Below are 15,397 nucleotides of genomic sequence, written 5' to 3'. Positions count from 1 at the left end.
TCCCCCGCTGCGCCGACGACCCTGATCACTGCCGGACTGGCCGACGCCGAGCGCACCGATCAGACCGCCGCTCGCCGACGAGAGCAGGACCGCGGTGCGAGACCGGACGACGACATGAGCTTCGGGCTCTTCCTGGCCGAGGTCAACGGCGCGATCCACGCGCACGACCCGGCCCTGGGCGCGCTGCTGGCCATCCGCGGCGGCGAGCTCGGCCGGTTCGCGCGCGACGCGCGCGCGGTGGCCGGCGCCGAGGCCGAGATCGCGCGCGCGATCAAGGACAAGACCAAGACGTGGCCGGAGCTGGTCCGGCTGTGCTGGCGGGCGGCCGCCGTGTGCGCGGCCGGCGCGGCCCTGGGCGCGCGCTACGACGCCGTGGCGGCCGTGGCGCAGGAGGCCAACCGCCTGCTGAGCAAGCACGACCGCTGGCTGCTGCCGCTGCTGTACATGGCGCTGCGCGAGCTGCTGGCGGCGGCGGCGGCGGCGGACGCGGCGGCGGCGGCGGCGGGCGCGCCGGCCGACCGCCTGTCCGAGGCCGCGCGCATCATCAACCGGTCGGTGACGGTGTGCCTGAACGACCGCAGCGCGGACCTGGAGCGGTCGCGCAAGTGGGGCGTGTACTACGTGATCTCGGTGCTCTTCAAGGTCTACTTCCGGCTGGGCACGCTGTCGCTGGCCACGTCGCTGCTGCGCGTGCTGCACACGTCCGCGGCCGAGATGCCGCCGCTGGACGCGTACCCGAAGGCCGACCAGACCACGTTCCGGTTCTACGTGGGCGTGCTGGCGTTCATGGACGAGGACTACGACCGGGCCGACGACAACCTCTCGCGCGCGCTCGACACGTGCCACCGCGCGGCCCGCCGCAACCAGGAGCTGGTGCTGACGTACCTGCTGCCGCTGCGGCTGCTGCGGGCGCGCGCGTACCCGAGCAAGGCCGTGTGGGCGACCTTCCCCCAGCTGGCCTACCTCTACCGGGCGCTCTTCATCTCGGCCCGCCGCGGCGACATCCGCACGTTCGAGGCCGCGCTGGCCGAGCGCGAGCACGCGCTCGTGCGCCGCCGGCTGTACATCACCGTGACCAAGATCCGCAACACGATCGCGCGCCCGCGCCTGTTCGAGCAGGTCTACCTGGCCCTCGGCCGCGCGACCCGGATCCCGGTCTCGGCCTTCCGCCGCGGGCTCGAGTTCGTGGGCGTGGACGTGGCCGACGACCAGGTCGAGTGCTGGCTGGCCGTGGCCATCTACCAGGGCAACATGAAGGGCTACATCTCGCGCGAGCGCAACATGGTCGTGCTGTCGAGCACCGACGCGTTTCCGCGCCGGGCCCGGGCTTAGCTAGCTAATACACCAGTCCGCGGGCGCGGCCCAGACGCTGTAGTAGAACCGCGCGGCGCCGAAGTCGTCGGCGCCGTCCTGCTCGGCCTCGGCGACGCGGGCGAGCCCGGCCGCGCGCAGCCGCTGCCAGAACTCGGCCCGGACGTCCTCGAAGCCGGCGCGGAGGGGGACCTGCAGGACGACGCGGCCGCCGGGCGCGAGCACGGCGCGGACGGCCGTCATCACGAGCGCGGCGTGGCCGGGCGAGTAGAGGGGGTCCGAGAGGACGACCGAGGCGAACCGGTCGCCGCGCCGGCCGGCGGCGCTGTCGGCCGGCCGCGCCCAGTCGAGCGCCTCGACCGTGACCGTGCCGGCGCCGGCCACGCCGGCGAGGTTGCGCGCGACGTTGGCCGCCAGATTGGGCACGATCTCGGCCAGATCCGTTGCGAGGACGTCAAGGCCGAGCCGCGCCAGCACCACCGCGACCAGGCCCGTGCCCGCGCCGAGCTCGATCACCGGCGGCTCGACGGGCCGGCCGCCGGCGGCCACGAGCCGCTCGGCCAGCAGCAGCGCGGAGCCCCACGTCTTGAATCCCAGCGAGTCCGCGGTCAGCGTGGGCTCGAACAGCTCGACCGGCGGCTGGCCGGCCACCGCCACGTCGCGCGTCGTGCTCGGCATTGCCGTCCGGCCGCACCGCTCGGCGATCCGCCGGCTGGCCAGCTCGTAGACGGTCTCGCGCTCGTCGTCGCCGAGCTGGGCCAGCGGACTCGAGATCAGCTGCGTCAGCCAGACGACGACGCCGGGCGGCGCCGGGCCGGCGGCGGCCTCGAAGTTGCGCAGCCGGCGGGGCGCGAGCCACTCGAGCGCGGCCCGGAGCTCGGCGAAGGACGCGCGGGGCGGGGGGAGGTCGAGCGCGTGCGAGAACATGGGGGAAAAGTCTGCGCGGCGCCGCACGACGTGCGGCCGGGCGCGCCGCACGGCGTGCGGCGCACGCCCGCGCTAGCGCCGCGGCCCGTGCGGCGCGCCCGGCCGCCGGCTATACGCCGCACGGCGTGCGGCGCGGCCCGCGCCGGCCGGCCCAGCCGGCCCAGCCGGCCCGCCGACCGCAGCCGGCCGGCCTCGGCCCTCGGCACGCACCCGACCCGACCCGAGATCTTGGCAGGCAGAGCTCTAGACGCTCTTGCCAAATATGTAGACAAAGGTAAATACAATCAGGCAGATCAGCACAAACTCGACCTTCTTGCCGAACCGCGCCACGTAGCCGTGCAGGCCCTTGAGCACGGCCCCGACCGAGTCCGAGCAGGCCCTGGCCGCGCGGTGCGACGCCCGGCGCGTCTTGCGCGCCAGCGTCCGCAGCCCCTTCCGGTGCTCGCCCAGCCCCGCGCCCGGCGGCGCGCACACGCTCGACACGCTCGAGTCCGAGTCTACTCGACGACGGCGTGCGCCGCCACGACGTCGCCCTCGGCGGTCACCAGCGTGGTGGTGGTCGGGCTGACGGGCACAGCCATGGTCGTGGTCGGCGTCGACCGGATCATCGCGTAGAGCTGGGCGCGATTGCGGTACGCGTACGCGGCCGGCGACGCCATCGAGATCGCCGCGACCGGCGCCGCTATCATCGCCGGCCCCATGATGCCCATGAGGATCACCAGCAGGATCGAGCCGAGCAGAAACAGCACGGCCAAGGTCATCAGCGGGATCAAGATCGCCACGAGGGCCGCGATTTGGGGCAGCAGCATGGTCATTGTGCACCGTGGTCATGACTGCCGTCAGCGTGCGCGCGCGAGCACTTACCAGATCGTCTGGCTGCGGCTCTTCGCCGGCCGCGGCTCTTATACGCGCCGGCGTCGCTATCTTGGCCGGCGGCGCCAGCTTTGTTTACTTCACAACGTGACGGCTAGCCGAGCCGTGCCTGCACCGTGCCTGCGCTGTGCCTGGGCCGGCCGCCGGACGGCCGCCGGCCGGGCTGCCGGACGCGGCCCCGACGCACGCGGGTGGCCCGCGCGCGTTGCCCGGGCAACGCGCACCGCCACCACCGCCGCCCCCGCGCCCCGCGCCGCACGGCCACCCAACCGCTCGGCTACGCTGCCGACCCGACGCGACCCGCTACTTAACGCCCGCGCCCGCCCACAGCCCGCCATCGCCATGCTGCTCAGTCTCAAGCACCTCGAGGAGGTCGTCACGGCCTCCCAGGACAAGATGGTCGGCGAGTTCTGGTCCGAGGGCGCCGACGACCTCTTCACCGTTGCCGAGAACAAGGACGCGTTCATGAACTTCCGCATCGTGCCCCGGTACATGCGCAACGTGGCCGCCGTGGACCCCGCGCCCGCCAAGCCGCTCTTCGGCCGCCGCTACGCCATGCCCGTGGGCATCGCGCCCTCGTCGCTGCACATGCTGGCCACGCCCGCCGGCGAGGCCGCCACGGCCGGCGCCGCGGCGGCCCTCGACGTGCCCATGGCCATCTCGTCGTACTCGAACTGCTCGCTCGAGGACGCGCGCGCGGCCGGGCCCGGCTCGCTGGTCTTCTTCCAGCTCTACGTGTTCCAGAACCGCGCGACCAGCGAGGCGCTCGTCCGCCGGGCCGAGGCCGCGGGCTACAAGGCGCTCCTGCTGACCATCGACTCGGCGTACCTGGGCCGGCGCTACGCCGACGAGCGCAACAAGTTCACGCTGCCGCCGCACGTCACGCTCGGCAACTTCGCCGGCGCGGCCTCGGGCCCGGTCGACATGTCGATCGAGTCCAAGAGCCAAGGCAAGGGCACCGAGACCGTCCGCGGCGGCGCCACCAAGCCGAACGTCATCGATCCGGCGCTCGAGTGGGCCGACATCGCCTGGCTGCGGTCGATCACCAAGCTCGAGATCTGGGTCAAGGGCCTGCTGGCGCCCGAGGACGCCGAGGCGGCCGTGGCCGCCGGCGTCGACGGCATCTGGGTGTCCAACCACGGCGGCCGCCAGCTGGACGGTACGCTGCCGACGATCGAGGCGCTCCCCGCCGTCGTGGCCGCCGTGCGCGGCCGCGTGCCGGTCCACATGGACGGCGGCGTGCGCCGCGGCACCGACGTGTTCAAGGCGCTCGCGCTGGGCGCAGACTACGTCTGGATCGGCCGGCCGGCGCTGTGGGGGCTCAAGTACAACGGCCAGGCCGGGCTCGAGGAGACCCTCCAGCTGCTGCTCAACGAGTTCAAGCTGGCCATGGCGCTCTCGGGCACCACCGCCGTCAGCCAGATCGACCGGTCGTACCTGGCGCGGGCGCGGCCGGGCCTGACAAAGCTCTAGAAACCCGATTGATTATGGACAATGATATGATACACTTGATTGCATTGCCTAGGCCATGGCCAGGCCGACGGCGCCGGCGACGAGCGCCAGGGCGGGCACCAGGCGCTGCGCGGCCGAGGTCTCGGTGGCCGAGGTCGAGGCCGACGACGCGGTCGCGGTCGAGGTCGACTCGGTCCACGACGTCGCGGTCACGCCGGTGCCGTTGGTGCACTGCGACGACGAGCTCGCGCCCGAGATGCGCGACAGCGACACGTCCGCGCAGTTGTACAGGTTGCCGTCGTCCGAGATCATCATGACCTGGACGGTGCCGTTCATGGTGCCGTTGCTCGACAGCACGCTCTCCGGGATCGAGATCTCGGGCATGCAGAAGTTGCCGGCGCCCTCCTCGAGGATGGTGTCGAGCAGGGTGATGTTGAAGTCCGACGCGGTCGTGCACGACGACTTCGGGCAGAAGTAGACCGCGAAGCCGCCCGAGGTGTGCGACGACGTGATGGCGACCGGGAAGCCGTCGGCGTCGACGGCCGTGCGCGAGCTCGACGTCGACAGACCGCCGCAGGGGCCGGTCGTCTGCGTGTCGTGGTCCGAGCCGCGCGACGTCGGGTAGTTCAGAGTGAAGTGGGCCGAGGCCAGGCCGGCCAGGGACAGAGCAGCGAGGTACGAGGTGAGCTTCATGTTTGCGATGCCGGTCTCGACGGCAGGCCCCGGGGCTTTATACACGGTCTACGCTGCCCGTTTGCCGGTAAAGACTCAATATTTGCTCGTTTTCATCTCCCAGGATCCGGTCCACACGCGGGGCCGGCGTCGCGAGCGGCTGCCAGCCTTGGAGGTTAAGATCGATTAGATTCCGACTGAGCGTTCCGGGAGCACGGTTGGGAGTTCGTATTCGCCTAGTGCTCCAGCCTCGCAGCCGCCAAGCGCGGTGGCTGAAAACGAGCAAATATCGAGCAAAAAATCTGCCAATAGATGGCGTACGGGCCCGTTTGGGACGGCAGTCCCGCTATGCGGGTCTCCCAGAGACGGCTAGCGCCACCTGTCTGGGACCTGAGTCGGCCTCATTCGGCCGCGATGCGCTGCGGAACGGACCTGTGCCGGACCGGGTCCGGACCCGGTCCGGCGAGTCCGCCGCCTGTGGCGCGGGCACTGGCCAAGCGCAGCCGGTGGAGCCTGCGGCGCTGGTCGGGCCGGCGTGGGCGGCGCGGGCGGCCAAGTCCGAGGGCGCCGCCGGGGCTGCCGCCGAGTCGGCCGTCCGTCGACTCCGTGACGTGCCAAGCGGGACTCGTCGCCGGAACCAGCCGGCGTTCGTCCAAGCCGGATCGGACGACGTCAGCGCGGCCGCGACCGGACGAGCACATTAGACGAGCAATTTGGCCGGCGGCCGGCACGGCTGCGCGTCGCACGGCGAGCGAGCGGGTTACACGAGCCAATACGAGGGTCGAACCCGGGGACGGGTGCGCCGCAGCTATATTTGGAAGGCGGTCGAACAGGGACCGTGTCTCGGACGCGGCCGCGCCGGTAGTGTCTCGGACGCGGCCGGATGCAGTCGCACGCAGTCGCATGCGCGCTACGCGCCCTGTGCCGCGACGGCGGCCCGCGCGACTCAGCGGCGGCCGAGCGCTCGTCGGAACAGCCGGCGGCGCGCCGCCTGCGGCTCCGCGCGCTAGGCGGCGATCTGGCGCCACACGCATAAGCCGGACGCACAAGCCGGGCGCCACAGCGGCCGGACGCGGCGGCGGCTGCGCCACACGCGCGCAGGGTCCGCAGCTACGCTGGCGCCACCGCTACGCCTCAGCGACTCAAATCAAATGCTCCATTCCCATGCTATTTGTACAGTGCTCTAGTGGCCCTGGAAGTTCGCCGCGTACCGGCCGAGCACCAGCTCGCCCAGGAACAGGCCGCCCAGGACCGACAGGAAGTAGCCCACGTTGAAGGTCATGACCGCCAGCATCAGCAGGTAGCCGATGCCCGACAGCAGCACCTGCAGCAGCGCCAGCGGCACCTCGACCGACAGGCGCCACGGGCGCACGTCGTGCAGGTCGAAGATCGAGAACTTGGCGCTCGAGCAGCAGTTGCCCGAGCCCGTGTGCCGCGACCGCACCGGCTTCTCGCTCTCCGAGTCCGACGACGACCGCGCCGCCGCCAGGTGGCCGCCGCGGCGGCACTCGCACCGCACAAAGTACTTCTCGGTGCGGAACTTGACCACGTGCACGCACCGGTACACCACGGCCAGCACGATCAGGAAGATGCACGCGCCGGCGTACTTGCCGTTCGTCGACGGCGTCCAGCCCGACGCGAACAGGCTCTCGGTGTACGATGTGTGGAACAGCATGCTCATGCTGCTCGACGACGACATGTCCATCGACGACGACGTCGTGCTGCTCATGTCCATGGCCGTCGACGTGGCCGTCATATCCATGGACGTCGTGCCCATGTCCATGCCGCTCATGTCGTCCATGGACATGGACGACGTCGTGGCCATGGCCATCGACGTGATTGTGGCCGTCGCGGTCTCCATGGCCGACGCGGCCATGGAGGTCATCATGTCAGACATCGAATCCATCGTGAGAGTGTGTTTGCGTTTCGTCCGGCACCGATCCCTATATAACCTGGCACCGCGGGCTCCACCGCGATGGGCAGAGGCCTCGTATTCGCTCGTGCGCGCTAGCCTTTTTGCGCAAACGAGCAAATTACACAGGGTTTGCCCGCCTCCCGGAGCCGCCCGCGCCACAGTGGCGCCCGGAGCTGGGTCCGGACCCGCCTGGACCTGCCCGTGCGCAGGACGAGTCTTTTTGAGCAAATATTCGACGTGGGCGCCCGTTGCGGCTAGCGCGTCTCCACGTGCGGGCGCCTGTCCCAGCCCGAGTCAATTTCTGTGCGGCTCAATACGAGGCAGCCCCTGAGCCGCACCGCTGGACCCCGGCACACCGTCGCACCGGCCGTCGCACAGGGGCCCCGGGGGCCTTGGGGGCCGGTGACAGCGGCCGCAACGTCCGGGCGGGGAAGCTGCCCGTGCGGCCGCCGCCCCGGGGGTGTGCCACCGGGTGTGTAGCCGGATCGACCACTCGTGGCGACGGCAAACGAGCTATTACGCCAGCTCGGAGTGGCCGGCGGGGCCATATATAGTCTGCGCCGGCCGGTTTCGTCAGCAGCATTCACCATGGACGACGACGACTCTACCGCCAACGTTGTGGACGGCGTGCCCCAGCCGGCGTACTGCGCCGAGATGTTCTGGGCCGTCACCGGCGGCTTTCTGGTCGTGGCCGGCCTGACCCGGCTCGTTGGGCTGGCCGTGGCCCGTCACCGCCGGGCCGCGGCCGCGTCCGGCCGCGAGCCGTTCCCGGCGCTGCCGCGGCTGGTGCCGGTCCGGATCGCCACCGGCGTGGTCTCGGTCGGCCGCCAGGTCGCCGCGTACACGCCGCTGACCGGCGTGCGCGCCATCAGCGGCCGCGTGCCGGCCCTGGGCCGGATCCTGGTCGTCATGGCCTACTTTGGCCTGATCATGGGCCTGTGCTTCTACCACGACGGCATCCGCGATCCCATGAACTGGGACGCGGCCTCGCTGCGCGCGGGCTGGCTGGCGATCGCGCAGCTGCCGCTGATCGTCGCCCTGGCGTGCAAGCGCATCTTTGTGCTGGACGCGCTGACCGGCCTGTCGTACGTCTCGCTCAACTTCTACCATCGCTGGGTGGCCCGCGGCACGATTGTGCTGGCCACGATTCACATGGGCCTGCAGCTGGCCAACTGGGCGCGCTACGATTTCATCGCCCAGGGCCTGGCCAGCGAGGTCGTTTACCGCTACGGCGTCGGCGCATTTGGCGTGCTCGGCTACATGGCCGTGCTGACGGCCGCGCGACCGCTGCGCCGCCGCTTCTTCGAGCTCTTCTACCTCAACCACTTTGTGGCCGCGGTCGCCTTTCTCGTCGTTCTCGCCAAGCACCTGATGACCGACTCGCGCGTCTACGTCTGGGGCGCCGTCGGCATCTGGGCGGCCGACATGCTCTTCCGCTCGGTGGCTGCGATCGTGCTCAATCTGCGCGTCTCACGCCGCGGCGGCCTTCGCTTTGCTGCCGACGTGGTCGCTGGCGACCGCACCGTGCGCCTCGAGATCCCGGCCGACGGCTTTGCGCTGCGCGCTGGCCAGCACGTGCGCCTGACGTTCCCGACTGTGCGCGGCTGGCAGACGCACCCGTTCACGGTCGCGTCCCTGCCGGCTCTGGACGGCAAGATGTCGTTTGTGGTGCGCGCCAAGCGCGGCCTGACCCGCGTTTTGCGGGACAAGGCCGTCGCTGCTGGCGCTGCGCTGCCGGTGCACGAGAAGTCCGCGCCGCTGAACGTGCCGGTCATTGTGGACGGTCCGTTTGGCGGCCCGGCCCGCGATCTCAAGCAGTTCGACTCAGTCCTGCTTGTCGTGGCCGGCGTCGGCGCCTCGTTTGCGGTCCCGGTCCTGCGCGACATCTTGGCCGCGACCGTGCCGACCCCGACGCGGCGCGTGCACATGGTGTGGATCGTCCGCTCGCAGTCCGACGTCGACTGGTACACGGCCGAGCTTGGCGAGGCCCTGGCGCTGGCCACCCAGGTCGCCGTCACTGTCGACGTGTTCTACTCCAAGCCGGCGGACGGCCCGGCGCCGACGCTCTTTGCGGACGCCGCCATCGAGGCTCGGCCGCGCGGCGAGCTGAATCTGCACTCGGCGCTGCTGGACACTGTGCTGAACGCGCAGGGCGAGTCCGCGGTCGCCGTCTGCGGCGGTGCGCGCCTGTCGGCCGACGTGAGCACGCTCTACGCCAAGGTGCTTGAGTACACGGCGGCGGGAACTGGCGGCTGCCCGGCGAGCTACCTGCACACGGAGAGCTTTGAGGAATAGATGCATATAGGAGTTTGGGAATACAAAAGTACATGTACACGAGCCGCATGACGTGCGGCGCTGCGGGGGCAGCATATGCACCGCCACGTATGAGCCTCTGGTGACCACTCTGTGGAGGTGGCTGCCGCATGGTGCTGCGCGAGCCGCACCGCGTGCGGCTCTATCAAGCACGACGCGACCCAGACGCGGACACTGGCCGCCAGCGACGCGAACGTTGGTCTACGCGCTGCCGGCGACGCGAACGTTGGTCTATGCGCCGCCGGCGACACGAACGTCGGTCTACGGCCGCCGCGGACACAGCGTGGTACCCGTCGCCGCAGTCACGGAAGCGGGAGCCAGCGATTAGCCTGATTGCCGCCAGAGGCCCACCCAGGAGCGCGAGTGGCTGCAAAAAAATCTTCATAGCCTAATGACCAAAAATGAGAGCTGTGAGGTTCGAACTCACGCCTCTTGCGAGACCAGCAATTCAAGCGTAAACCTGAAGCGGGCGCCTTAGACCACTCGGCCAAACTCCCATTATTGGAAAAGAGGCCTAGACTTGGAATGGTGTTTCGCAGTTGGCAACTTACCCGGCAGGCAGAGGCAAAACCGGCGACGGCGCCGAGGCCGCCGTCAACCGCGCACTTCAGCGGCCCAGAGGTACGCGATCCGGATCGCAGGCGGGCTGACCCAGACTGCCGAATGGCTTACACCGGCATCGACGGCGACAGGATCTTTGAGCAGGGCCAGGCGCTCGTGCAGAACGCGCGCGTGCTGAGCGAGCGCGCCGTCGGGCTCGTGCGGGCGGTGGCCGCCGAGCGCGGCGTGCTGAGCGAGCGCGCGGCCAGCAGCGTGCCGGGCGCGCTCGTGGACGCGGACAGCGCACGCACGTCGATCGAGTCGTCGCCGGCCATCGGCGACGACGCCGAGACGCCCGAGCCGACGCGGCCAGCGACCGCAGCCGAGGCCGAGCTCGCCGAGGTGTACCGGGCGCTGGCAGCCACGATGGTGCAGCTGCGGAGCACGAACCGGCTGCTGCACATGTCAGCGAGCAACGCGCGGCGCGCGATTGCCGAGTCCAAGCAGGACGTGGACACGATGCAGCTCGAGCTGCACAACCTGCACTACCGGCAGCGGTTCCTGCGGCGCGAGATCGGCATGTGCAAGGACTTTGTGTCGCTGCACGAGCAGGTCGAGTTCGTGGCAATGGACGAGTTTGTGGCGGCGCACGCCGAGTACGCCGCGGACGGCACGCTCGAGGACGCGCACCGGCTGACGCTGGCGCGGCTGGCGGACGAGCGCGCCCGCCGGCAGGCGCTCGAGGCGCGGCGGCGCGAGCTGCAGGCGGTCAAGGCCAGCCTGGTGGAGGAAAACAAGCGGCGGGCGAGCGAGCTCGAGAAGCTCGAGAAGCAGCTACAGGGCTTCATCGAGAGCGCGCACACCATCCAGGGCGTGCTGGAAAAACAGTAGTGGCTAATGTATTGTACAACTAGACCTGCCAGAGCTTGTCGAGCGCATCGCGGAAGATCTCGATGTTGTACTCGACGAGCGCGATCTTGGGCATGCTCTCCTTGCGCATGAGGCAGACCAGCGCGAGGCCCTTGACCATCTGCTGGAGGTACAGGACGATGCCGTTGCTCAGGCGCGAGGTCGAGCCCAGCGGCCGTCCGGCGTACGGCCCGCGCGCGTCGGCGTCCGCGTCGTCGAATATGTACAGGTGGTTGAGATCGACGGTGATGTCGATGAACTCGGAGCAGACCTCGTAGATGGGCATGTCCATCGGGCTCGAGTCCATGGTCACGAAGATCTTCGAGCCCATGTCGAACAGGAACGCCTTCTCGATGCCCGAGTGCTGGCACAGCACGTTGAGCAGGTTCTCGAGCGTGGCCAGCTGCGGAATCAGCTTCTGCACGACCCGCGAGAAGGCCTCGTAGACCGAGTGGTCGAAGATGCTCGTCAGGTGGAACGACAGCGAGACGTCGACGATGCCGACGTCGAGCAGCTCGTCCGTCACCCGCTGCGTGATGTCGCGCTGCGTGTCCAGCCGGTAGTCCTCGCTCAGCCCGTCGACCTTGTGGATGAAGATCTCGATGTTGATCGTCGGGTTGATTTGCAGGACGTGCACGATGATCGAGTGCAGGTTCGCCAGCGCGTTGAGGTATTCGTCCTGCGAGTCGATCACGTAGATCAGCGCGCCGACGTTGGCGAAGATCCGCTCGGCGTCGATGATGCCCTCGGTGAAGTCGATCTGGCCGGGCAGCTCGACGACGGCAAAGTCGATGAACGAGCTGGCGTCAGCGCGCCCGCGCCGCCACTTACCGGAAGAACGAGGTCGTCGGCTTGGTCGTGCTCTCGATGTACAGCGTGTCCAGCGGCTGCATGTTATGGAACATCACCTGGCAGATGGACGACTTGCCGCCGCTGAGGTCAGTGCTGCGCGGCCATGTCCGCTTACCGCCGAAGGCCCATCATCACGATGCGGGGGCTGGCGCTCTGGAAGAGCGCCCCGCCAGCCATGTCTGCTGGCTCGTCCATAGTGCTCTGGGCGTGCGCGCGCTGCGGCCGGGACTGGTACAATTGATGTTGGAGGCCGCCGGCTGCTGGGCGTGCCGGCGGGCGGCGAAGATAAAGGCGTCACGTGACCCCGTGATACAACGAACGACAACGAGCGCACCGCCACGGGGGCGCGCCGCACGGCCGCCCGAGCCGCACGATGTGCGGCGCGTGATCGCAGGGTGAGCCGCACGGTGTGCGGCGCGTCACCCTGCCATGTCAGCCGCACGGTGTGCGGCGGTCGCTCTCTGCCTCTGTTTATTCTCTACAGCTTGAAGCCCATGTGCCCCGTCTTGGCGTCGGCCACCTGGTACGCGTCCCGCGACGCCAGGCGCTCCACGTACGCCGTGATCTCCGGGTACTTGTCCTTCGGCACGGCCTGCCCGAACTGCGCCAGCTGCAGCGGAAACGACATCATGATGTCCGCGCCCGACAGGTGGTCGCCCACCAGGAATCCGGTCCCGTTCTTCTTCAGCCGCTCCTCCAGCACCCCCAGCTGCAGTGTCAGGTCCTGGCCCGGGTAGCCCGACGCGATCTTGGACGCCACAAAGCGCGCAATCGGCCGGACCAGCAGCGGCACGACCGTAGTCACCTGGACCATGTTCAGCAGCTGCATCACCAGCGCAATCGGCTGCAGCGTGCCCTCGGCGTAGTGCGTGAAGTACCGCACGTCCAGCGACTCGTCCTCGTTCTTGGCCTCCAGCTCCGTGCCCTTGCCGTACTTCTCGATCAGGTACTCGACGATCAGGCCCGACTCGGCCACCACCCGGTCGCCATCCTTGATCACCGGAAACTTGCCGAGCGGATGGAACTCCTTGGCCTCCGCTGGCGCCATGAACGTCTTCTTGTCGCGCGAGTAGTTCACGGTCTTGTAGCTGACCTTGAGCTCGTCCAGGAGCCAGGCGATGCGCTGCGAGCGCGAGGCATTGAGCCTACGGTCAGCGTCTGTGGGCGGGCCTGCGGGCAGGCACGTCTGGCACACGCGCCGGACGGCGGCGTGGCTGCGCGGCCGACCGCGAGGGGGTGACGAGACCGCGGGACGGTCGTGAGCCGCACGGACGCAGTTCTGCCGTAACCGGACCGCCCGGTGCACAGCCACTGCCCCGCTCCGTGTGACCGGCCGCCATGCGCCGCCTCCCGGCGGCCCGTCCGCACCTGCCGCTGCTCACTCACCAGTACAGCGTGATCTGCGGGGTCTCTTCGGCCATTGTTCGTTGCAGACGATCAGGTGGGACTTCCCAATATATACCAGCCACGCAGAGCGCAGGCCTGTCTAGACACGGGCCTAACCCGGACGGGGCGTGACGGCGGGGAAAGTCTCCCGGCTCTGTCGAAATGCGTGCCGTACCTATGGCTGCTGTGGCATATAGCCGCAATGGAGCCGATCTCGTGGCGCATAGCCGCTGCGGCGCGTAGCCTCGACTCTGGCCGGACGCTCGCCGCCGTCTCACCCGGAAACAGCCCGCAGGCATTCATTAATCAGTCGCGTAACGTCGTAGTCAAGAGAATATTTACATGCTAGGAGCGGCGCCACCAGCGTAGCCAGTGGCGCGGCCGGCGGTCGATCGCGGCCGGCAGCTCGTGCAGCACGTCGGCCTCGGGATCGTGCTCGGACGTGTTGGCGATGGCGGCGCCCAGCAGGCCCGGCGACTCGGGCTCGGGGCCGGCGCGCAGCCGCCAGCGTATGCCCAGGCGGCCGCGCAGGTGCTGGCGCATGCGCAGCCACAACACGTACATGGCAGGCCACGCGGCCGCCGGCTGCAGGCCGGTGCTGTGGACGAGCCTTTGGAGCGAGGCCGAGGAGCTGTGGCGCCAGCGGCTGCTGGCGCGGCTGGCGATCGAGCTGCGGCTGGCGCCTCGGCTGTGGCCGCGGCTGTGGGCGCGGCGGTGGCGATCGCGTACGCCCTTGGTCGGGCTCGCGCGCGGGGTTGCGCAGCGCGGACACAGGCGACGGTCGCCTGGCGTCGGCGTCGTCGGCGTGCGCGGCGTGCGCGGCGTCGGGCTGGCCGAGCGCAGCGGGAACGTGAACGCCGGCGGCGCCAGGCAGCTCAGGCAAACCCACTGGGCGCAAACGGCGCACTGCCGCGGCGCCTTGAGCCGGTAGAACGGCACGAGGCAGATCGCGCACGGCGTCGATGGCGCGACCGGCGCGCGCGCGTGCGCGGCCACTGCCGCTGTCGGCGTCGGCGGCCGGATGTAGTCGTCCACGACCTGGAGCGTCGGCGGCGCCGGCCACGCCGACTCCGGCCACGGCCACGCCGACTCCGGCGAGCCCGTCCAGATCCCGAGCCCGGCCAGGCCGTCGTGACGCTCGTCGGTCCACGGCGGCGTCGCCGGCGCCTGCGCCAGCGGCGTCGCCGGCAGATGCGGCGACGGCAGCGCCGGCGCCGGCGGCAGCGCCGGCGATCCGATCTCGGGAAACGACGTCAGCGAGCCCTGGTCGAGAAGGTCAAGGTGCGACGTGCGGTGCCGCAGGCCCGGGCGCTCGGCGGCCAGCACAGCCATGGCCGAGCGCTGGCGGCGCAACGGCCGCGGCTTCCTGCCGTCAGCATGCGCCCGCGCGCACTACTCACGTCTCCTCTGGGGCCGCTGCCGACGGCGTCGGGCGCCCGGCCGCGGCCGGGCGTGTCGGTCGCAGCGCCGGGCATGACCGCTTGGAGATCAGCGACCGGCGCTCGTCGGACGCGTCCGGCCGGACGCCACGTCCCTCCGCGCGGCGCCACGTCCATGATCCTGTCGGCCCGTGTTTTCGCTCAGTGTTGGCGTCGTGGCCCCCGCCGGCTCGAATCTCGGCCATGCCTGTCCGTGTGGAGGCTGTGGAGGCGATGGAGGACGTCATGTCGCGATCTGCCATCCCTGCTTTGTTTATTTACGCCCGCGCCACCGGCGCGGCAGGCGCCGGCGCGCGCCGGCGCGGACGCCGGCGCCGCACCGCCTCCGCTTTTGCGCGTCCCACCGTCCCCGAGGGGCTCGTCCACTGCCCGCTTAGGCCGCGCTACGCCGCGCTGGGCTATGGCCTTCATTTGCGGGCCTGCTCGCGTCCTAGCCAAGCCGCCGCCGTTCCACGCCGGCACCGCGCCGCACGCCGCGCGCCTCGCTGTGCGGCCGGCCGCTCCCCGGACCTGTCAATCGTAGAACGATCGCGCGCATGCAGGGGTGCGCCGCACACGCCGCACACCCGGCCAGTGGGCACCGCCGTGCACGGTTGGCGCCGGCTGTTCAGGGGTCACTTGCCCTGCGGCGGCCGTTTGCGGCCGCTGCTGCGCCCCAGCAGCCGCTGGGCGCCCTGTCGGCCGCTGTGGCTGCCGGCTGCCGGCAGCCTCGGCGAACAGCAGCGGCCGCGTGGTTCGGGAGCGGCGCCGCGCGACCGCTGCACGGCTAATATCGGCTGGTAGCGACCCGGAAAAGCACGCGCGGGGG

General features: G+C 70.2%; 11 protein-coding genes and 1 non-coding gene across 12 annotated transcripts; 5 read left to right on the top strand and 7 right to left on the bottom strand.

Annotated features, from left to right (window-relative positions):
• Window positions 1–114: 114 nt before the first annotated feature.
• V1510DRAFT_361657 (uncharacterized protein) lies at window positions 115–1,332 on the top strand (the record flags this gene model as incomplete). Its single annotated transcript, XM_066931072.1, has 1 exon — window positions 115–1,332. The coding sequence occupies one exon, from the start codon at window positions 115–117 to the stop codon at window positions 1,330–1,332; it is 1,218 nt and encodes a 405-aa protein (XP_066790486.1).
• Window positions 1,158–2,221, bottom strand: V1510DRAFT_412527 (S-adenosyl-L-methionine-dependent methyltransferase). Its single transcript, XM_066933087.1, has one exon. The coding sequence runs from the start codon at window positions 1,987–1,989 to the stop codon at window positions 1,333–1,335; it is 657 nt and encodes a 218-aa protein (XP_066790485.1). The 5' UTR covers window positions 1,990–2,221; the 3' UTR covers window positions 1,158–1,332.
• Window positions 2,222–2,770: 549 nt separating this feature from the next.
• On the top strand, window positions 2,771–3,276 carry V1510DRAFT_412524 (uncharacterized protein). The gene is made up of 2 exons (XM_066933086.1): window positions 2,771–3,071; window positions 3,103–3,276. The coding sequence occupies exons 1-2, from the start codon at window positions 2,938–2,940 to the stop codon at window positions 3,200–3,202; spliced, it is 234 nt and encodes a 77-aa protein (XP_066790484.1). The 5' UTR covers window positions 2,771–2,937; the 3' UTR covers window positions 3,203–3,276.
• Window positions 3,277–3,412: 136 nt separating this feature from the next.
• Window positions 3,413–4,623, top strand: V1510DRAFT_412523 (FMN-dependent dehydrogenase). Its single transcript, XM_066933085.1, has one exon. It carries the CDS (start codon window positions 3,454–3,456, stop codon window positions 4,582–4,584), a length of 1,131 nt encoding a protein of 376 aa, XP_066790483.1. The 5' UTR covers window positions 3,413–3,453; the 3' UTR covers window positions 4,585–4,623.
• On the bottom strand, window positions 4,537–5,278 carry V1510DRAFT_412522 (uncharacterized protein). The gene has a single exon (XM_066933084.1). The coding sequence runs from the start codon at window positions 5,254–5,256 to the stop codon at window positions 4,633–4,635; it is 624 nt and encodes a 207-aa protein (XP_066790482.1). The 5' UTR covers window positions 5,257–5,278; the 3' UTR covers window positions 4,537–4,632.
• A 1,099-nt stretch (window positions 5,279–6,377) lies between these two features.
• Window positions 6,378–7,148, bottom strand: V1510DRAFT_412520 (Ctr copper transporter family-domain-containing protein). Its single transcript, XM_066933083.1, has one exon. It carries the CDS (start codon window positions 7,139–7,141, stop codon window positions 6,419–6,421), a length of 723 nt encoding a protein of 240 aa, XP_066790481.1. The 5' UTR covers window positions 7,142–7,148; the 3' UTR covers window positions 6,378–6,418.
• A 302-nt stretch (window positions 7,149–7,450) lies between these two features.
• V1510DRAFT_305275 (uncharacterized protein) lies at window positions 7,451–9,526 on the top strand. The gene has a single exon (XM_066930706.1). The coding sequence runs from the start codon at window positions 7,739–7,741 to the stop codon at window positions 9,443–9,445; it is 1,707 nt and encodes a 568-aa protein (XP_066790480.1). The 5' UTR covers window positions 7,451–7,738; the 3' UTR covers window positions 9,446–9,526.
• A 339-nt stretch (window positions 9,527–9,865) lies between these two features.
• V1510DRAFT_t44 lies at window positions 9,866–9,960 on the bottom strand. The gene has a single exon. It is a non-coding gene; the product is annotated as a tRNA-Leu (tRNA).
• A 107-nt stretch (window positions 9,961–10,067) lies between these two features.
• Window positions 10,068–11,056, top strand: V1510DRAFT_412515 (Fms-interacting protein-domain-containing protein). Its single transcript, XM_066933082.1, has one exon. It carries the CDS (start codon window positions 10,127–10,129, stop codon window positions 10,892–10,894), a length of 768 nt encoding a protein of 255 aa, XP_066790479.1. The 5' UTR covers window positions 10,068–10,126; the 3' UTR covers window positions 10,895–11,056.
• Window positions 10,878–12,016, bottom strand: V1510DRAFT_412513 (Gtr1/RagA G protein conserved region-domain-containing protein). Its single transcript, XM_066933081.1, has 3 exons — window positions 11,880–12,016; window positions 11,744–11,845; window positions 10,878–11,712 (listed from the first exon to the last, which is right to left on the bottom strand). The coding sequence occupies exons 1-3, from the start codon at window positions 11,957–11,959 to the stop codon at window positions 10,914–10,916; spliced, it is 981 nt and encodes a 326-aa protein (XP_066790478.1). The 5' UTR covers window positions 11,960–12,016; the 3' UTR covers window positions 10,878–10,913.
• Window positions 12,017–12,218: 202 nt separating this feature from the next.
• V1510DRAFT_412510 (thioredoxin-like protein) lies at window positions 12,219–13,227 on the bottom strand. The gene is made up of 2 exons (XM_066933080.1): window positions 13,151–13,227; window positions 12,219–12,909 (listed from the first exon to the last, which is right to left on the bottom strand). The coding sequence occupies exons 1-2, from the start codon at window positions 13,183–13,185 to the stop codon at window positions 12,243–12,245; spliced, it is 702 nt and encodes a 233-aa protein (XP_066790477.1). The 5' UTR covers window positions 13,186–13,227; the 3' UTR covers window positions 12,219–12,242.
• Window positions 13,228–13,265: 38 nt separating this feature from the next.
• Window positions 13,266–15,001, bottom strand: V1510DRAFT_305229 (uncharacterized protein). The gene is made up of 3 exons (XM_066930705.1): window positions 14,927–15,001; window positions 14,551–14,857; window positions 13,266–14,516 (listed from the first exon to the last, which is right to left on the bottom strand). Exons 2-3 carry the CDS (start codon window positions 14,829–14,831, stop codon window positions 13,496–13,498), a joined length of 1,302 nt encoding a protein of 433 aa, XP_066790476.1. The 5' UTR covers window positions 14,832–14,857; window positions 14,927–15,001; the 3' UTR covers window positions 13,266–13,495.
• Between the last annotated feature and the right edge of the window lie 396 nt (window positions 15,002–15,397).

This window comes from Dipodascopsis tothii (genome assembly GCF_038497935.1).
Source record: "Dipodascopsis tothii strain CBS 759.85 unplaced genomic scaffold V1510scaffold_6, whole genome shotgun sequence".
Taxonomy (NCBI): domain Eukaryota; kingdom Fungi; phylum Ascomycota; class Lipomycetes; order Lipomycetales; family Lipomycetaceae; genus Neoaidaea; species Neoaidaea tothii.
The sequence above is the reverse complement of the archived record's forward strand: the minus strand, read 5'-3'. Positions and strand labels throughout refer to the sequence as shown.

What these genes read in the sequence shown, in the direction of transcription:
- V1510DRAFT_412513 (XM_066933081.1), bottom strand. Translation starts at nt 11,959, where the DNA reads ATGGACGAGCCAGCAGACATGGCTGGCGGGGCGCTCTTCCAGAGCGCC. An exon ending in GTGATGATGGGCCTTCGGCG is followed by an intron (nt 11,846 to 11,879) that starts GTAAGCGGACAT and finishes CACTGACCTCAG; the next exon opens with CGGCGGCAAGTCGTCCATCT. An exon ending in CCGACGACCTCGTTCTTCCG is followed by an intron (nt 11,713 to 11,743) that starts GTAAGTGGCGGC and finishes CGCTGACGCCAG; the next exon opens with CTCGTTCATCGACTTTGCCG.
- V1510DRAFT_412527 (XM_066933087.1), bottom strand. Translation starts at nt 1,989, where the DNA reads ATGCCGAGCACGACGCGCGACGTGGCGGTGGCCGGCCAGCCGCCGGTC.
- V1510DRAFT_412520 (XM_066933083.1), bottom strand. Translation starts at nt 7,141, where the DNA reads ATGGATTCGATGTCTGACATGATGACCTCCATGGCCGCGTCGGCCATG.
- V1510DRAFT_412510 (XM_066933080.1), bottom strand. Translation starts at nt 13,185, where the DNA reads ATGGCCGAAGAGACCCCGCAGATCACGCTGTACTG. An exon ending in CCGCAGATCACGCTGTACTG is followed by an intron (nt 12,910 to 13,150) that starts GTGAGTGAGCAG and finishes CGCTGACCGTAG; the next exon opens with GCTCAATGCCTCGCGCTCGC.
- V1510DRAFT_412515 (XM_066933082.1), top strand. Translation starts at nt 10,127, where the DNA reads ATGGCTTACACCGGCATCGACGGCGACAGGATCTTTGAGCAGGGCCAG.
- V1510DRAFT_305229 (XM_066930705.1), bottom strand. Translation starts at nt 14,831, where the DNA reads ATGGCAGATCGCGACATGACGTCCTCCATCGCCTCCACAGCCTCCACA. An exon ending in GCAGCGGCCCCAGAGGAGAC is followed by an intron (nt 14,517 to 14,550) that starts GTGAGTAGTGCG and finishes TGCTGACGGCAG; the next exon opens with GAAGCCGCGGCCGTTGCGCC.
- V1510DRAFT_412522 (XM_066933084.1), bottom strand. Translation starts at nt 5,256, where the DNA reads ATGAAGCTCACCTCGTACCTCGCTGCTCTGTCCCTGGCCGGCCTGGCC.
- V1510DRAFT_412524 (XM_066933086.1), top strand. Translation starts at nt 2,938, where the DNA reads ATGATGCCCATGAGGATCACCAGCAGGATCGAGCCGAGCAGAAACAGC. An exon ending in ATTGTGCACCGTGGTCATGA is followed by an intron (nt 3,072 to 3,102) that starts CTGCCGTCAGCG and finishes GCGAGCACTTAC; the next exon opens with CAGATCGTCTGGCTGCGGCT.
- V1510DRAFT_305275 (XM_066930706.1), top strand. Translation starts at nt 7,739, where the DNA reads ATGGACGACGACGACTCTACCGCCAACGTTGTGGACGGCGTGCCCCAG.
- V1510DRAFT_412523 (XM_066933085.1), top strand. Translation starts at nt 3,454, where the DNA reads ATGCTGCTCAGTCTCAAGCACCTCGAGGAGGTCGTCACGGCCTCCCAG.